The sequence below is a fragment of the Ammospiza caudacuta genome, chromosome 14 (assembly GCF_027887145.1).
Source record: "Ammospiza caudacuta isolate bAmmCau1 chromosome 14, bAmmCau1.pri, whole genome shotgun sequence".
In the NCBI taxonomy this organism is placed as follows: Eukaryota; Metazoa; Chordata; class Aves; order Passeriformes; family Passerellidae; genus Ammospiza; species Ammospiza caudacuta.
In genome coordinates, this window is record NC_080606.1 from 7,864,337 (window position 1) to 7,882,297 (window position 17,961).

A 17,961-nucleotide genomic window follows, 5' to 3' on the forward strand; every position below is an offset into this window, starting at 1 on the left:
TTTTCTGCTTTTATTGAAGACCAAACTGTGTTAATATTAATGCAATAGAGCTTTCCAACTGAAATAATTGGCAGTTAACTAGTTCATACCACAAACTCTGTTCTCTCATAGACACTTCTGTGTTGTTTCTTGGTATTTCCCCTCTGGCATTCTTCAGTTCTACCATAATAGCAAATCCAGGCTGTTGAATATCGTGTATACTTCATGCAGCAGCAAATCAGAACTGGCTCCCAGCCAGGGGTATTTGGGTTGTGTTTTGGTACAGACTAGCTAGATGCTTTGTCCTTTTCTCTAAACTCAGTAGTTTCAGTTGAACTTGAAAATGAAGCAAGAAAGAGTGATTGATTAATGTGAAATGAACTTTTGAAAACCTCGAAACTTCAGCCTTTGGAATAGATTACAGTATTTGTAATTTGTATTTGTCTTTTCATCCTAATACAGAATATCAGTTAATTTAGAGAAGGGATTCCCAGGTTCATTTGTTGTGTGCTTCTAGTAATGGAGAGCTGGTAAGCTCTCTCTCTGAACAAGAGAGTGCACACAGTCTTTTTGCCTCTAGGAACATGCACACCACTGGTTGGAAATCTCTAATTTAAAGCATTGTCCTCAGGATGATTATGTAATTAATCTGAAATTTTAAAACATGACTTAAAGAGTATAAAATCTTAATTTTTTGGGGTAGAGTTTTGGTAGTATTTAATACACTTGTTTCTTCATTTTTTAAAAGATGCTTCTCGCTGGAGCGGTCAGAATTGCAGATAAAATTGAGTCTGGTAAAACCTCTGTAGTGGTGCACTGCAGTGATGGCTGGGACCGGACTGCACAGCTCACTGCTCTGGCCATGCTCATGCTGGACAGCTACTACAGAACCATCAAGGGCTTTGAAGTGCTTGTAGAGAAAGAGTGGATAAGTTTTGGACATCGATTTGCAATGGTAAGCTGGAAAATGTAGTGTGCAGTTTGTCACCTTCAGGGCTTTTACTTTGAATAGCAGTTTTTTTACTGCTGCATTTTAGTTATTGTCTCTGGTATCTCTTTAATGATCTGAGTGTGTCAGAGAACTGTGACCCATTCATTTTTAACCAGAAACCTCCATGTCATGTATAATATAAAGTTAAAAAAAATGAAGTGGTTGAGTGTAATGGTGAGAAAAAGTCATGTGGCTTTTTTATGAGAATGAGGGATTATAACTTACGTTATGGAGAACCAAGGAAAACAATTAAGGTTTCTAAAGTGTAAAATGGCTGGAGTTATTACTCTGATTTAAGGTTGAAGTGTTTATTTAACACTTGGGTTAGTGGGGAATTAGAATAAATTGTTATGACATTCTGTGGGCTCTGACTCTTAGGATTATTTAGTAGAAGTGGCATGTAGTTATGGCAGGTGGATATAGAATAACCATTTTTTCAGCTCAGTCTTAACAAATTCCTACCACTTTCACCCACTGGTAGAAATCAGTGGCTGTGCAGTAGAAGATGGAGAGGCAACTGGTAGAGCTTTCCAGCTCTGCTCAACGCTGAAGGCATGTCCCTAATTTAATATTGGGAGGCATTTTTAGTAGTTGAAAAATACAGGTTAATGTTATGGAGGACTTGCTTGTCTTGTTCACTCCTGGAACATGTTTAAGAGTTCCTGAGCTGTGCAGAGTTGGGGAGGTACTGCAGACCAGGCTGAAATCAGTGTGCTCTGACTTGCAGCGAGTGGGACACGGAGATGACGATCACGCCGATGCTGACAGGTCTCCCATCTTCCTGCAGTTCATTGACTGTGTTTGGCAGATGACAAGGCAGGTAAGATGCTGAAGAGTGCATTTCTGTGAGGTATCAGTCTTTATCTTGGAAACATAATTTGTGTAGGAGAACACATTCCTGTACAGAGTAGTAGCATGTTTACCTGAAGTTTGTTGCTCTGTGGCTGCAGAGAGAAATTTCTGTTGAAAGTGAGGTACAGGGAGCTGGAATAGAGATCCTGTCTTGAAACCAGCATTTTTTTTCTGTTTAAAACAGGCTTTAAAAGGGTTTACTGTTTATATAAATAAGAGTTGTTGATGAAATAGATTATTTGTGTTGTATGTTCACTGGTGGAGTAAATGTTCATATGGATTTAGATTGTCCTTAAGAAACAGCAAAAATCTGGACTGACTGTGACCTGAGGGTAGTAGAGAGTTCTTTTATATATATCTCAAATGTGAACATTTTCATCCTTATGTATACAGGACAACATTTATACCACACAAGCCTATTCTCTGCTAAGTTTTCTTACTTCCATCACTGCTCTTACTTCTAGATCAGGGGAGATCTCTGAAATTAGTGATTCTTAAGGTACCAAAATATTCAGATTCTCATTTTTGTTCTGAAATGTTAAGTTATTGAATGTATTTAGTCTTCATTTTCTTTATTTGTGCCTCCATGAGCAAAAACCTAAGCTTTTTTTGTGCTTTTATATTGCCATTCTTTAATGGGGTTATTGAAATGGGTTGCCCACCTGAAGGCTTTATTTCCAAGTGATTTAGAAGTTCTTGGTTCTTGACTCCTTTGGTTTTTACCTTCCTCTCTATCTTTTCTTTTTTCTTCTTTCCTTTTTTTTACCTCCTTGAAGCCTAACAAGGATCTGTGCTTTTATGGTAAAAGCTGTTATACTGAATTCTCTGTAGTTTGTGATTTGAAGGGAGGAGGGTAACAGTCTGGTTCCATTTGATCCTAGCACTCCCAGATCTCTTACCTTAGTCTTCTTGTTCTGAGCATGGTTCTTAAAACTTACATCATACTTTCCAAAATTTGTATTCCAAACAGTCATCTTTGGTGCTTTATGAAAGTTCCCTGCTGTTATAGTGGGCCCTTCTCCAGGGGGTCTTGTAGACTTTCTGTGTATCTATATTTCAGCATTAATGTGCTGTTTAGTATGGCTGGAGAAAATAAATGAAAAATTCTGTCCCTGTTTCAGAGGAAAGCTAATAACAATAGCAAAGAGGAGCAGTTCTAAACACCTGGTAGGAACAAAAGTCCTCTGGGGAGATCCTTAATTGAGAGCAGTCTCTTCTGTTTTTGTGATCTCCCTTGCTGCCTCCTATTTCTTGCTATAAACAGTTTAGTTGCCTCTGCTTTAAAAAAGAGAAAGGGATGGGGGCAGAGGGGAATCTATGCAACATTTTGCCAATACCACATCTGTTCAAAATCTGGATCCAGAAATTGTTCTGAAATTCCTGAACAGCAGTGACATAAAAAAATCCCTATGTCAATGTTGCACAGGAAAAAAATAGAAAAAGTTATTCTTGAACAGTCCTTGCCCACTTATTTTAATTTTTCAATTGACTTGAACTCTTAGAGAATAGATGTGAAGACTGTCATTACCTTGACACAGACCTTTGAAAAACAGGATTCTATTTTATCATTGTGTAGATCATTTGCTCATAAAACAGTGATAGTTTTGTGCTTTAGAATTCATGGCAAACATATGTGAAGTGTTCCAAAGCTTAAGTAAGTGTTAATGACTGGAGGGTGTAAGGGCTCTGCTTTGGGCATGGGCTAAAAGCCACCAAATAAGCTCTTTTGGGGTCTAAGAGTTACATTCTTAAAACAGTCACCTTAAGTGAGAGAATCCCTAACTTCCCACTAAGATACAAACTTCCAGATAGCTTCAGACAATGAAATATAGGCCTTGACAGCCTTATATTTTCCCTTGGGTTTATGGTCTTCATGACACAAATAAAATAACAGAGAACTTGAGAGAAGTACATTGACATCAGATTTTAATAAAAAGCCTCATGGTGAAATTATTTCCCTCCTCTGTTAGTAAATTCTGGTGATACTGAGTAGCAGATGTCAAACTGGAAAGGCCACATGTGAGCTGATGAAATACTGATGCCTGGTTAAAAATGAAACAGAACTGTAAAATTTGCATGTAGCCCTGCAGTTTAACTTCCTACCTTTCAGGCACTGAACCCTCACAGGAGGAAGGTCTGCAGAAAGTCAGCAGAAAGTTTCATCCTGTTTGTTACTGGGTGTCAGCTGTTGCTGTAGGTGCATTTTTCACTGGATTCAGCAGTGCACTGTTCCTCTGCCTAGTGTTCAGTTAACCATTATTGTCCATTGCACAGTTGTTCTGCCAAGTGTTCCAATGTTACTGTAGTACAGAACAAGCTCATTGATTAAAAAGGAAGTGTATTTTGCATGTCTCTGAATCAAATGCCACTTCTCACCATCAGACTTAAACAAGATAATTTCTTATTTTAAATGCCACTTTACAAAAATCCCCCAACAACTCCCACAGCAACAAGTGGGGGATTTTAATGACCCATGTGTTTTCTCATAATTAGTGGATTTGAGAAGAAGTAAATTTCCATTTGGGGAATTTTTCCACCTGAATCTTCAGGCAGACACTAATAGGCTTGGAACTACAGAGAAAGGCATTTTTAGGTCAGTGATTTTTCAGCAGTAATAGAAGCTCTACAGTCTTGATACATCAGCTCCAACAGTACACTCTTGTATCCAAAGACTGGGTTTCAATAAAGTGCTATCACTTATTAATAAACTAGTTGGAGAGCAAGCCCTGATGTATGGAACTTTGAATATGCTTCACTGGATTGGAATAGTGGCCATGTCAGCCTCCTTCTGATTAGGATGAACCTGTCACAACACAGAACCCTGATGTGACAGGGCTCATTAAATGCTTTCAGTTAAAGGGAGTCCCTCTAGGAGACACTTTGTCTTCAAAGTTTTTTCCAAATATCATTTTGATCCTGTGCAAATTATTTTTGCTCTCTGTATCTGATTGCTGCTTTGAGTTGGACACAGCAGGCTGAGATCTGAGACCCAGTGAATTTTCTCCTGACTTAGTTCAGCACACCTGCTTGTCAAGTTCTGTTCATGCTTCCTTAAAGTAATAGCTGTGTTTCTAGCATCATTGTTTTGTAATTAAGTTTTGGCATGACTTCCTAGAGAGAAGGAAGTTCAAAAGTAAACTTATGAACATGACTGAAAAAGAGATTTTGATAATCTTAGTTTCCTCTGTGCCTTATGAAAACAAATGGTGAGGAGGTTGAAAACAACCCATGATTTGCAAGAGAAGCCCCAGTGTGAGCACACTGTGCTGATGAACAGTGCACAATCTGCAGCAGAGTCATAGAAGAAAAGGCTCCCCTTCATTTTCTGTGTCATGGTGCTGATAATCTCCCTACTCAAAAATTTCAGTCAAGAGATGGTATATATTAGCTAGAGAAGTCTTGGAAAGAGAATGCTTTTACAATGTTTGTCTTAGATCAGTCTTGTTTTTTATGAAACATTGTTTAAAACTTAGCTCTGTCTGGGTTCACTACAAGCACACCCATTGTGTGTTATTCAACTCTTTACTTTCAACATGAATAAACATTTGCCCTTCATAAATCACAGCTGACACTGAAGAGGAATTTCTGGATCAGCTAGTTCACCCACAGTCCCAATTGCTGTTATTCCTCCTAACTATAGGAGTCATCTTCATTTTAAGTAGCTCTTGAGACACTTGCCAAGGTATTCAGTGTTCGTCAGTGGCACAAAACAGAAACCAGTCCTCTTAAGAAGGACTGTGCTTTCTGCACATCTGAAATACTGACTTAAGGTTTCTCCATGTAGCAGGAAATTCTGCCTTGCAGATCTAAAACTTTGTCTTTTAGACTTCTGTGAAGATGTGCTTTTTTAGAGGGAATGCACAAAGTTTATTTCATTTGTCCTGGACATTATTCTCTTATTACATGCTCTTTATTGTTAACGAGAGAAATGCTACTTCTGAAGTTTTCCTTAAGTCTTCTCAATTTGTTATTCTTCTAAATGTCTATCATTCCATGTCTGTATTTGCTGCCCTTGTCACACTGGACATAAAGCTATTTTGGCACATCAAGTAGTTGCCACATGTAGTCTTACCATAAAATTTGATTGAAGAAAGACTTTTTCCATCTGAATGGGCAGCAGCCCATGCATTTTGTAGTAATTTCTTCCTTTATGAATTTTAGAGCTCTACAGATTAGGAGAAACATTTTCAGATTTCTGACTGTTTGTCTTAGAATGTATCAGGTAACCTGTGCTTGTGAATAAAATACCTAATGGTGCTCAGGGGAATAAGAGTTCTTTCATTTCAGATGTACAGGATTTACTTTCCCATACAGAAGAAGAGGGATTCAAGGCTTATTGTATATAGCTGATAGTAAACTCAGGGTGAAATGGAGAAAAGTGACTTACTGGAGTAGAAAGTGATAGAAAAGTTTTAATTAAATGTTAAGCACAATGTATGTGTAGTAGTCTTTATTATTCAGTTCATTGCATGTTGAAATAGGAAATAAAACTCTTAAATGCCATTATCGTATTTTTGCTTTTTTTTCTCCCCAGAATGTTTTCTTGTTCTGTAGTAAAAGATCTAAAGCATATGTTTAAGAGGGCTTGGGGTAGAACAGAACACTGTTAGAGCTTCTTAAAATGGATTGCTTTATATCACCAGTTTCACATCAGCTAATGTTTGTATTCTGGTATACTTGGATAATGAATGTAAAGTATAGCTCTGAGAAGTATTTGTAGAGAAGTACGTAGGTGAAATGAATTATTGAAGTGGGAGTTACTGAAATTGCTGAGTTTTCCTGCAAATAATCCCTAAATAGGACAAAAATATTACCTGGATTATTTGGTTACTTCTTATGTCTGGTTTTCTTCCTTTCTACACTGCTTAAAATAACGCTGAAAGTAATTTTACCCTTTTTTTTTAATATCAGTTTCCTGCAGCCTTTGAATTCAATGAGTTATTTTTGATCACCATTCTGGATCACCTTTATAGCTGTCTCTTTGGGACTTTCTTATGCAACTGTGAAAAAGAGAGATTAAAAGAGGTAAATAATTAGTATAATGCACATTCTTGGTTTTCTGATTTTTTTGTATTAAAATGCATAGAAAATTACCTAAGATTATCTGAGCTGTGTTTTTAAATACATTTGTCACACAGTCTTAAAAATCAGTGCAGACATTAAATGGCATAGTATGAGAAATATATACTGAATGCCCTGCTATTAAGTGAGGTGGCACTTTGGTGATAATTCTTTAGGTACCATCTGTCTGGGGGGCTGAGGGTTTCACTAAGTCCTCTTGCAGGTGTTTTCAGCCAAAACACAAAATTTTAAATAGTAGTAATTATCAAATAATATTAGCATTTCTTTCACTATTTCTGAAGGAATTCCTATGATGCCATGGCAGGCTACTATAGGACATAACTGGATGGAACTTGTGGCTGAGGACTACAGAAATTAAAATTATCTAAATGAATGAAGTTAGGATTCAATGAAATATTATGTGTTTGTGAAGAAAAAATAGAAGTTCATTGCTATTCCAAGAGCACTTCTGCTTACTTGTGGGTTTTTGTTTTTACTGCCTCATTTTTTCGAGCAAGTTACAACTCCTTGTTATATTTAGTTCTGTTTTTTTTTTTTTTTTTTAATTTTTCTCTACTGCTTCTGTAGGGGAAAAGTTGCATGTAAATACCACAAGATGGAGCTGAATAACATGTTCTCAGCAAATGCAGGGTTTCCAGACAGCTTTCTTTCATAAATAAATAGTCAGATGCAATTCTCAATAGAGAAATGCAGTAGTAGAAACACATGCTTTACAACACTGAAGGAGTTTAAATTTGCAAGATGAATCTGATGTAAGTTCAGATTTCCAATCTTTGATCTAACCATTATTATGCTGATTAAATTTAGAATAATACAACTTTTAGAAGTGCAAATAAATGTACAAGTAGTCTGTTTAAAGCATAATATCAATTTTTTGTTAGGAGCAAATGGTATGAATGGGAAGAATGAAAAATTATTTTTCACAGACACTGTTTTGGATCTTCCAAACTCCCTGTCTCTTCACCGATATTCTTGTTAAAGCTAATCTTTTTAGTTCAGTTTTTCAGTGTGTAAGCATGTATTTAAGTACTGTATATATTGCTCAACTAGCCTTTAGTGTCTCTGAAGATAATATGTCTGAATCTCCTTTCTCTATGAGCCTTGGACCAAAATAAGTGTTCACATGTTTTGCTAAAGTTTTAAGGCTGTTCAGTGAACAGCTACTGGAAGTGTCTCAGCCTGCATGTACTTTTCTAGTTGATAAGGCAAAATTCTGACAGAAATACTGATATGCAGATATTAACATCATATTTTAAAATTTTGCAATCCGTACCATTAATTTTTTTTTTTTTTACTTTTTTCCAAACAGGAGGTGAGCACAAAGACTGTATCTCTGTGGTCCTATATAAACAGCCAGTTAGAGGAATTCACAAATCCCTTCTATGTAAACTATGAAAACCATGTCCTGTATCCTGTTGCCAGCCTGAACCATTTGGAGCTGTGGGTGAATTACTACATCAGGTGGAACCCCAGGATGAGGCCTCAGGTAGGAGCTCTCACACATCTTTATATTTTATTGAAGGTCACAGAAATAAGAGAAATTATTATTTTTCCTAGTGTCAAATGCAGCATTTAATACAGAAGTGCTCATTTGTTGCACTTATTTCAGCTGATAGGGAAAAAGGTGTTTGTAATGAAGATAGTGCAGGATGTGGTCAAACATGGAAAAAGGATGTTTTCCTTTTTCTGCTGTCACAAACTAGGGAGTTACAGTATCACTGTATTGGCTTGCAATGATTAACAGTCTTTTTTTGTCAGAAGATTACTTTTATAATACTTTGTAACACTTTTTAATACGTTTATTGCCTTGTCCTTCTCCTAGTTTTTGTGTACCTTTGTTTTAATCATGTCTTGCCCTTTCCCCACCACTGACATAAATTACAGCAGCAGTTTCTGAAAGAACTGGACTAACCAACTCATTTTGCAGGCTCTCTAAATAAGCATCCCATGGATGCTTGTCTTCAATTGACTTTTGTAGTTTTAAGCTGGCATACTAAAGATTAAACACTCCCTATACATGCTCCTTGATTCATCCAGTATTTGTTCTTATAAGTAATGTCTGCTATTGAGATAAATCTCTAAATCTCATCAGATAAATGCTCCATATGTTCTCATGCTTAGAAGTCTGAAGAAAGAGCATTCAGATTGTGTCACAACCATAAAAAATCTGTGTGCTACACCATCTCTTTATTAAGGTAACATTCCAAGGTACCTCCAAGCATATTATGATGAATTACCTGTATTAAGTGATTGCTCAAAAGGTGCTTTCATCTTCTAGCAGTTAGGATGAGATGTGAGTTTCAGATTTATTAGACATCCACAAGTCAGAGGCTGTTGTAAAAGATGGTTTTCCAAGGTAAGTTTCAAGGCCACTACACTGGTAGAAGTCCAGAGGTATTTCTGAGAAATAGCTTTTAAGGTCCTGGAAAAGTCTGGATTGTTTGCTTTTCTCACTGACTTGTTTCCTCTGAGCTGCTTTGTTTCTCTTACTTGTTAAAACTTTGAAAGATGGTGTATTTTAGATTATATAATTTGCAAGTGAAATTGTCAGCTGCTCTTTAGCAAAATGCCATCTTTCCTTCAGCCTGTTTGCTGAATTCCATTTGGGAGGTGTTTGCACTAGCTGCAGTAGTGTTGGTTTATGGCTTGTATTCGATGAAGATCTCCAGGCCCTGAGAGCAAGCAGGCTTTGTGAGCCACATGAAAGCCAGTCCTGCTCCAAAAGAGGGAGGGTGGGGATGCCACAATGAGAAAACAGCAGAGCTGTCATCTCTTAGTGAAAGCTCTGCTCACTGCTGAGTGCTCTGCCTGCTTCTGTGGGAGATGCTCCTCAGTCCCTCTGCACATGAGACTCAGTCACTTGAGAGAGCAGGTCCCTCCATCAGCAGCTGAAGGGAGCAAAATGTGCTGCTCCTGGTAACTGCCTTAGCTCTCCTGCACCTGCTTTTCTTCAAGTACTTAAAAAGTGTTTCAACTTTTTAATTCTGCCATGTAAGTTTTGTCTTGATACATAATCCCTTTCCTCTTGTCTCTGGCTTGAATTTATGTTTGTGACCAACATTTGGGAGTGTTTCAAATCTACTTGGATAAATTAGCGGCAGAAATTACAAGTTGCTTTTTTTCCGAATTGCATTCACCAGTCTAATTATGTAAGCACAAACTCATACAAGTAAATAAATAAACAATCACAGAATATACTAAATGCAATAAGAATATACTAATCACAGCATAATAAGTTTGCTTTCCTCTGTGTTTGCATTGTCTGGTGTCACACCCTGTTAACCAATTCAGTAACATTCAGATGCATTCAGTGACAGAAAAAAAGGCAGTGACCCCTGTGACACCCAGCAGGTCTTCACTTATCTTCAGTGAAAAAATTCCTAATCAGTGGATTTATTAAAACAATGGGCATCCCTGCCTACTGGTAAAAGGTGATTTTGTTGAATACCTTTTAATGTGTTATCTTGGTTTTCAACTAAATATAAGAGAAAATTAAACACTGAACATGAATAAGTTGTCTGATGATTACTTCAAGGCAACCTTGTACTGTTTTATCATGTGAAAAAACATCTTTAAAAAACTAAACCATGTTTATTGTTTTCGAGGTGCTCACCAAAAAGGAGAAAAAGCCCAATAGGTGAATTTAAGGGAAGATGAATAATAGTACTTTGAATATAATCAGAATGCATCTTTGATACCTGTTTTGAACCAACTTGGTGTTATGGGAGGGAAATCTCGCAGGAGCAGAAGGGCAGGTTTTGGTTGGAGGCAATATTTTAGGTTTTCTCATTTGAGCTTGATTTTCAAATGGGCTGAGAGAAGTTTCATTGCGCTTCATTGCCTGATTTATTGGAATGAGCATATATGACCTGTAATTTTTTAAATTTGAAAATTACTGAATGCTAACTTGATATAACATTTATTTGTTTTTGTATTATTCTACTCTGTCTTCAAATATCTGTGTCTCAGCCTTTACCAGTGTGGTACAGTCTGAGCATATTCTTCATTGCTCTAGAACATACAGAGTTCAGCATTTGTTCTTATGTTCTATAAAGATTGCTTAGAATTATATAACTTCAGTTCTGTCTGAGCTTTGTAGAAGCCTGACATGGCGGTTTTGATCATGATTATTTGCATCAAGAGCCCTGTTTATTTTGTATTGCAGTAGATGTTGTGCACTTAAGGATGCACAGCCTCTTTCCATAGGGGTCAAAGCTCAGGAGTCTGAGAACTGAACACTGTGGAAAATTCTAGGTTAAATGTGGACATCTCTTGTTGCTAAATTGTGCTTCAGCAAGGTCATGCTAATTCTTAAGTGAAATAAAATGTTCTTTGGTTTAAGTTTGGAGGTGTTCCATCATTATTGGCTTCTTGTCCCAAGAAAATTAGATAGATTTAAGCTCTGTCTTATTTGAGTTCATTGACTGAGAAGACCTTTTTCAGATTTGCCCTTTCTTTGAGTTGGAGAAATGTATATTTGTATGTGTCATGTGGAAGAGAAGCTCTTCCATTCTGCCATACAGAGGTGTGGGAGCTGTGGGTATGGCCTTACAGGTGACCCTGCTAGTCTGGAATACATTAGATGATATGATACCTTTGAATTTTTTCAGTTGATATATATTTTCCCCTTTTCTGTGTAGTCATTTCATCCTCTTGACACTGATTTGAGGAGTTTTGGCTGCCAGATGTCATTAGATATCTCCTTGGGCATCTCTGGAAGGTGGGGAGGACACAGCCATGCACATGATCTCTGCAGGGGCAGTAGTTTTGAACTAACACACCCCATCATTCATATATACAGAGCATGAGTAAAAGTTCCAGTCCTTTCCAGCCAAGCTGTGAGAGGCAAGGAAAATAATGCATTTTAGTCACCAAACTTTGCAAGTCCATTAGGATATGTTTAGTTCTTTTTATGCTTTCTTGGAAATTATGTTTTAAGCTTGGAGGACAGAGCTTAGTTTAGTTTTAGTTTCATGTTGGTTTTTTTTTTTTCCTATGCTTGGTAATTTTTCTTCAAGCTCTGTTCTGTAAATTTGGCCACAGTGCTCATGTTGAAACTACAGAAATCCTTGTAATTTTTCAAATTCATTCTTTTCTTCATGTGTGTGGACTGTCATCCAGAGTAAAAGGCTAGCACCATCTATCACCTAGAAATTCAGTTCAGCTTCTGTGGTGGGATCATCTGCTAAAGGCAATCTCAAAACTTCTGTGCAAGAGTCAGGAAATTCTGTTGGCTGGTTAGCAGCTCACTTAAAGATGTAAAGGGAGAGGTAGGAATAAGTAAAGCTTTTTGTTCAGTATGTACAGAAATGGCTGTAAAGTATATAAATAGCTTACAATTGCTGCTTTTATTTGATGCTATTGCCAAAGGATTTGATGTGTTGAACAGTTGAGCAATCAGATGTCAGCTGTGCTTCAGTGTCAATAAACACAGAATATTGTATAGTGAAAACAACAAATAAGATCCTGAGTGTCGCTGGGAAAATTGCTGACAATAAACTGGAAAACATAATTACTGAAATGCTTTATCCTGCATGTAATGGGATAATGTGTAACTTACTGCATGTAACTTACTGCTGGCACATGGAGTGTTCATGGATTTATCCCTGCCTTCAGTCACTGCTGGTGTGTTCCCCTCCCAGCAAGTTGCCGTTGGGATATTTTTGAAAGTCCATACATTTGATTTACCACCATTTTGTGGCAGGACAGAGCTATCACACAGCTCTGGAACTGCTTGGCACTGCTGGTCCTGAGTCCCTGATTTTGGATGAAAGAGTGAGGCAGGAGATGTCAGGAGAAGGAATTGTGGCTTAGACAGCTGAGTGTGACCTTAGCAAAGCAGATTTCATCCCTGCAATAAACAAAGAGTTCCTTGTGAGATGAGGCAGGTTTTGGCCAGTACTTGGTAGTTTCTCTCTAGTTCAGTGTCAAGTCAAGATTTCCAGAGTCCAGTTTACTGCAGATAATTTTTATCTATAGATGGAAGTCTCAGTATTCAATCAGTATGGAATAAAATACAGACTAACTGCTTATCCTGGATGCTGAAAGAAACTGTAGTTACCTAAGAAAAATTAATTGGTATCCTATAGTGAGCATCAGAATGTGCACAGAGTGGGAGAAGCTGGTACTGTGCAAATAATCTTCATTTTGGGAGTTTCTAGCACATTCTGAAGGGCAAGCACTCCATTTCTCTCACTCGTGTCTCAGATGTCTAAATCTAAGTGGGCTGTAGGTTTTAACAAGCAGTGGCATCAGCTGGTAGCATGGGCAGTTTCCTGAGTCTGGAAATCCATCAGTTGTTCCAGTTCCCACCTGATAGCTGTGGGGAAATTATGAGTTTTGCTATCCAAAATTCATAATTTCTGCCCTTTTTTTTTCCAGGGGGCCAGGGCTTCTTTCTTGATCTCTCAGGAGTAAGAAGTGTGGAAATATTGCCTGTTACTGAGAATTGCTGTCTTCATCATCTGAGATTGCCTTTTGCTACAGGTGTCCTATTCTCTAGGCTGTCAGAGTTCCAGTTCTTCACAGAGAGGAACAAAAAGCTCCAGTGAAAGATATTGTTGTCTTTCCAAAGCACAGAGTAGGTTTTTGGAAAACTGACAGTCTTAAGCTGAGCAATGAATTCAAAATAACCATTTTCTTCTGCAGCTTTCCTTCCCTGTTGCTAAAATAGATAAAGTGTGCTCACTGAACAAGGCAAAATGCATTCACTGCTGAACAATTTTCATGTGAATGGCTGTCCTTGAGCTAGTGGAGTAACACACACTAGATATCCATCCAGTTAGGACTTGGTGGTATTATAAGTGAGTAACTATTATAATTTCTCTTTTATCCATCCTTGTGTTGACAAATTTTGCTATCCAAAAGCACTTCAGGATCCTGAAGCATTCCTTGGGAATGAAAACCTGAAAATCAATACTGAAAGTGAACTGTAGTAATTCTGTGAAGAGGAAGGCTTGAATTTCTGAGGAAATGAAGCTGTCTCATGTCTAGATGGTTTTTGTGTAGGTTGTAGTATATGGTGTAGCATAACTATAGTTTTTCTAGTGGGTATAGTTTAAAAATAAACACTTTATTTTTCTTTAAATCCTTCCCCAGCAGGAATAATTCATCATAACTGTGGAGTGACATGTGCTCTGCTCCAGGTTCTGCTTTTGATATATGTGGATAATTCAGTTTAAAAAATGGTTTCATATCAATGGTATTTTTAGTAATAAAGAATGTTTTTAGCAGTCTTGTAAATATTTTTCTGCTCAATGTAGGCAGAAAACCTACTGTTTAGGTGGAGGAAAAGTACCTGCTTTTGAATGAAATAGGAAGGGAAAGGGAGAAGAAGCAAGTAACAGGGAAGAATTTCAGAAGTTGAAGGTAGCTACAGGTGAAGGTTGTTTGAGGAGGGAATCAGGTCCTATGTTGCATTGTGCCTTGGTGGAGAGAAGTTGAACTAAACACTTAGAAAAATGTTAAAATGGCAAGAAATGGGAAAAAATGTGAGCTTCCCCAAATAAAATCTTCCTGGTGAGTTGAATATTCTTTTTACTTTCTGTTTCCAAAAAACTTAGCTCGTTAAGATAACTCAGTGAAAGAGAGGTAATGGAATAGAACTAGGGATTTGAATGTGATGGTACAGAATTTGGTTAGAGCTTAAAGTCAAATAGAAAGATGCCAGAATCGTGGACAACAGGGAGAAGTTTGTAAAACTTATATTTAATGCTGAGGGTATTGCTCAGGACAGGTAAAAGAACTTGGGGCTCAGGGTTTGGGTAAGTGGTGGGAGAGGTAGGGGAGCAGCATGTAGTCTGACTTCCTGGGTCACTATTACAGTAACAATTAAAAAAAAACTAAAAAAAATCTACAAAACAAAAAAATAGGGGGGAGAAAACAAAAAAGCCCCAACACTGAAAAGTCTTTTTGAAGCATTGTAGAAAGATTCTTCTGCAGCTTTTCCTGGGCCAGCTTTTGGGTTAATGCCTGGAGTGAGGTCAGACTTCCCAAGCATCCAGACCCTTCTCCCCACTACTTAGTGCTGCTGGCAAACTCCATGTTCTTGTCCCTGTTTGGTTCTGTTGCTAGCTGTATTAGATGCAGTGCCAATTTTGTTTTGGGGTGATCAGCTTCTAACTGTTCATAGTAAATTTTATGTGACTAGAGAAATTTATTTCTATTTCTTGTAAATAGGACATAGCAGATTTTTTTTTTTAGGAAGCTCACCCTCCAAAATCCATGAAAAGGTATGTAGTACTTTCACCTTTATGTTTCTACTTCATTTTTACTGGACTATTGTGTTAAATCACAGAAATGAAATGTACTGGTTTTCAGCTCATTGAGGTAATAGTTTAAATAGCACTTGAAAAACATCCTGAAGAGCAATGGCCCAGGACATTTCCCAGCCCAGCCAACCTGTAGATGCACTGCTGGGTAGAGTTTCATCTGTGTAGGCTCCTCTCATGCAGTAGAAATAGTTCTGTGCTTTTAGCTGGGTTATGGACAGAAATGATGGTGTAGAAGCTGAGTGTTGCCTGGCAGCATCACTGTGGGGACACTGGTGTGACAAAGGAAAGGATGAAAATCTGTGGACTAGAGCAGCAAAAATAAGTTGAATGCAGCTGGGTGATAGGTCCAGAGTCATCTTTTGAGCTTCCACTCCTAATTGAGAGGCAGAATGAGAGAGTAGAAAGCAGTACAGCTGCTGTCAGCTTCCCAACAAATTCATCTCAGGCAAACCAATTACATGATTTCTTAACAAGACAGTAATAAAAGCTTGCCTTGGAGATGCTACTTGTGCTGTGCAAGTACACAGTGCTAGGGTTAAGGTGGTAACAAGATCTTGTAATAAACAATCTTCTTCAAACTTCTTGTTCCTTACAGAATCTGTCACTCTTCCACTTCCTTTCATCCTACACAGTGGCAGAGTGAAGGAGAGCCTTGTTCACAGCAAGCCATTTATTCACAGGTGTTATTGTGGAGGTTGTTGGACCCATTTCCTTCTGAAGAAGGTTTAATTGAGAGAGGAATCTCATGATGAAAGAGAACAGGGTGAAGTGACAAAAATGGAGATGGTTATCTGTGAGAATTTGGTTTGAGGATATACTGGCAGCAGCAGGTCTCCCTGGGAATAAGTCTTTAGGAAGTGTGGAAATGAACTGACTTTTTAATTTTAATGTTTTTCGTGACAGAATTTGATTCACGATGTTTCATCTTTTTACTCTTCTTCCTTCATCTTTGCCAGGCTGATTTTCAGGTCTTCTTGTAGGAACTTCTGTGATACTTAGCTGCCTATGCCATCTTTTCCTTACCCTGTGGTAATGTAATTGGAACATGAACCTTTTGTTACTAAAAAATCAGCTATTGTCAGCTGCTTGAAAATTGAGCTGCTTGAGATTTTTCTACACTGAATTTGGCGTGTTATTTAATGAAATTGAAGTGTGTATTGGAAGTTTAATATGTAAAACCTATTTCTGGAATTTTATTGTTTATTGTGTGCATCTACATGATGCTGTGTTAATGGCAATCAAAAAGAATATTTTCCTGGGAAAGGCATCTTATCAGAAAACTCTTCTGTTGTGTTTACACTGCCAGATGAAATGGCATGATGATATTTATGTGGAACTGTCCTGCAGTGTTTAAATCTAGCATGCCCTCACTGAAAGATTGCCAAAAGGTGACCCCTTTTCTTCCCTACTATAAGAGACTACTCTGCCTTGCTCACAGCTTAGCTGGGCTCTGCTGGTTTGCATTGAGTCCCCAGGTTTGAGTCTGACTGAATTGTTTTGTAAGACTTAATCCAAGAAGGCTCGGTTGCTTATGAGACTGTGACTAAGAAAAATGTTTTCCCATCTGAAAATATTGGGAAACTTAGAGGACTTCTGTTGGGGCAAGGGCCTGTTTTTCTATAAAGGCTCAATCTCTAGGGAAAACATGAGGTTTTAGTGAGATTATATTTCAGAAATTGTCCTGCTCATATGCTGGAAGAAATTCCTCCAATTTGGAGGTCTGAGGCTGCAATAACCTCAGTGAATTCTCAAGAACTGAGAATAAATCAAAGGACTGAGAGATGGATTTTATACAGAGTCTGTGAGAGAGTTGTCTAGCAGGGAATAGGAGTGAATAATGCTCCAAGTGCTGGAGGTGTTGGCTTTTGTTCAACCCATGGAACAGAGTCTGGGAAAGTCTGGAGGGGACATGGCTGCAGGCAGAGAAGGAGTTATCCCCTGAGAGAAATGACATTTCTCCTTGCCTTTGCCACAGGATTCCTCTGTTGTAAGGGAGCTCACCTGGAACAGAATGATCCCTCTTTTTGTCCTTATTTACTGGGTGTCCTGCTTGGTACCCACATGCCCCAGCTGCAGAATTCCCAAGTTCTCTGTTAAATTAGGAGGTGCTGGCTTTAGATCCTTGTTTGTAAAAGTAGAGTGTTAATAGTCCCATACCTCATTAGGGTGCTGCAGAAATAAATTTGTTTCTTGACATGAGATGAAAGTACAGAAAAGGAAACTTGAGCATTTTAAATTCGGAACAATAAATAAAAGATGAGGTCAGAGACTGCAAAGAAAACTAAATATTGAATAACTTCTCATTAATTAAGTAGCATCAGCCTGTGCACCGAGTAAATGAGGAATACAAGGGGGAAGCTAGTGTTTTAATATTTATTTGACCAATGATTTTATACAGATGTACAGGAAGGCTGAATTGAGGCTGGAGAAGTAATCTTCATTCTGACATCTCCTAATTCTTTGAGAGTGTAATTTTGCAATCTTAATGTTGAAGAGTTTTGTGTGTGAGTTGAATATACACAGGCTTTTTAAATGTCATTATTGTTATTTAGCTAATTTATTGAGAGGCAGCTCTGCTCTTCAGGATGGACCTGCGGGGAGAGCAGCACTTGCGTCAGGGCTGGAGCAGGAGCTGCTCAGTGAGGCTCTGGGCATGCAGAGGGATGAGAGTGCAGCCACACTTTCCTTCCCCAGAGCACTTTGCAGAGCTTGCCAGGTCCTGCAGCAGCTTTTGTGTGCTGTACCCTGGAAGGATTTGTGGTAGGTACCCCAAAAGCCAGTTCT

At 38.1% G+C, this 17,961-nt stretch overlaps 1 protein-coding gene across 3 annotated transcripts in view; it reads left to right on the forward strand.

Annotated features, from left to right (window-relative positions):
* The window catches only part of MTMR1 (myotubularin related protein 1), a 38,274-nt gene that overhangs the window by 16,215 nt on the left and 4,098 nt on the right, over positions 1–17,961 (forward strand). For all 3 annotated transcript variants that reach the window (XM_058813842.1, XM_058813841.1, XM_058813840.1), the window contains 4 exons: positions 728–934; positions 1,698–1,790; positions 6,734–6,847; positions 8,214–8,390. In XM_058813842.1, coding sequence (XP_058669825.1) covers positions 728–934; positions 1,698–1,790; positions 6,734–6,847; positions 8,214–8,390 — 591 coding nt within the window. The remainder of the gene's footprint in view (positions 1–727; positions 935–1,697; positions 1,791–6,733; positions 6,848–8,213; positions 8,391–17,961) is intronic.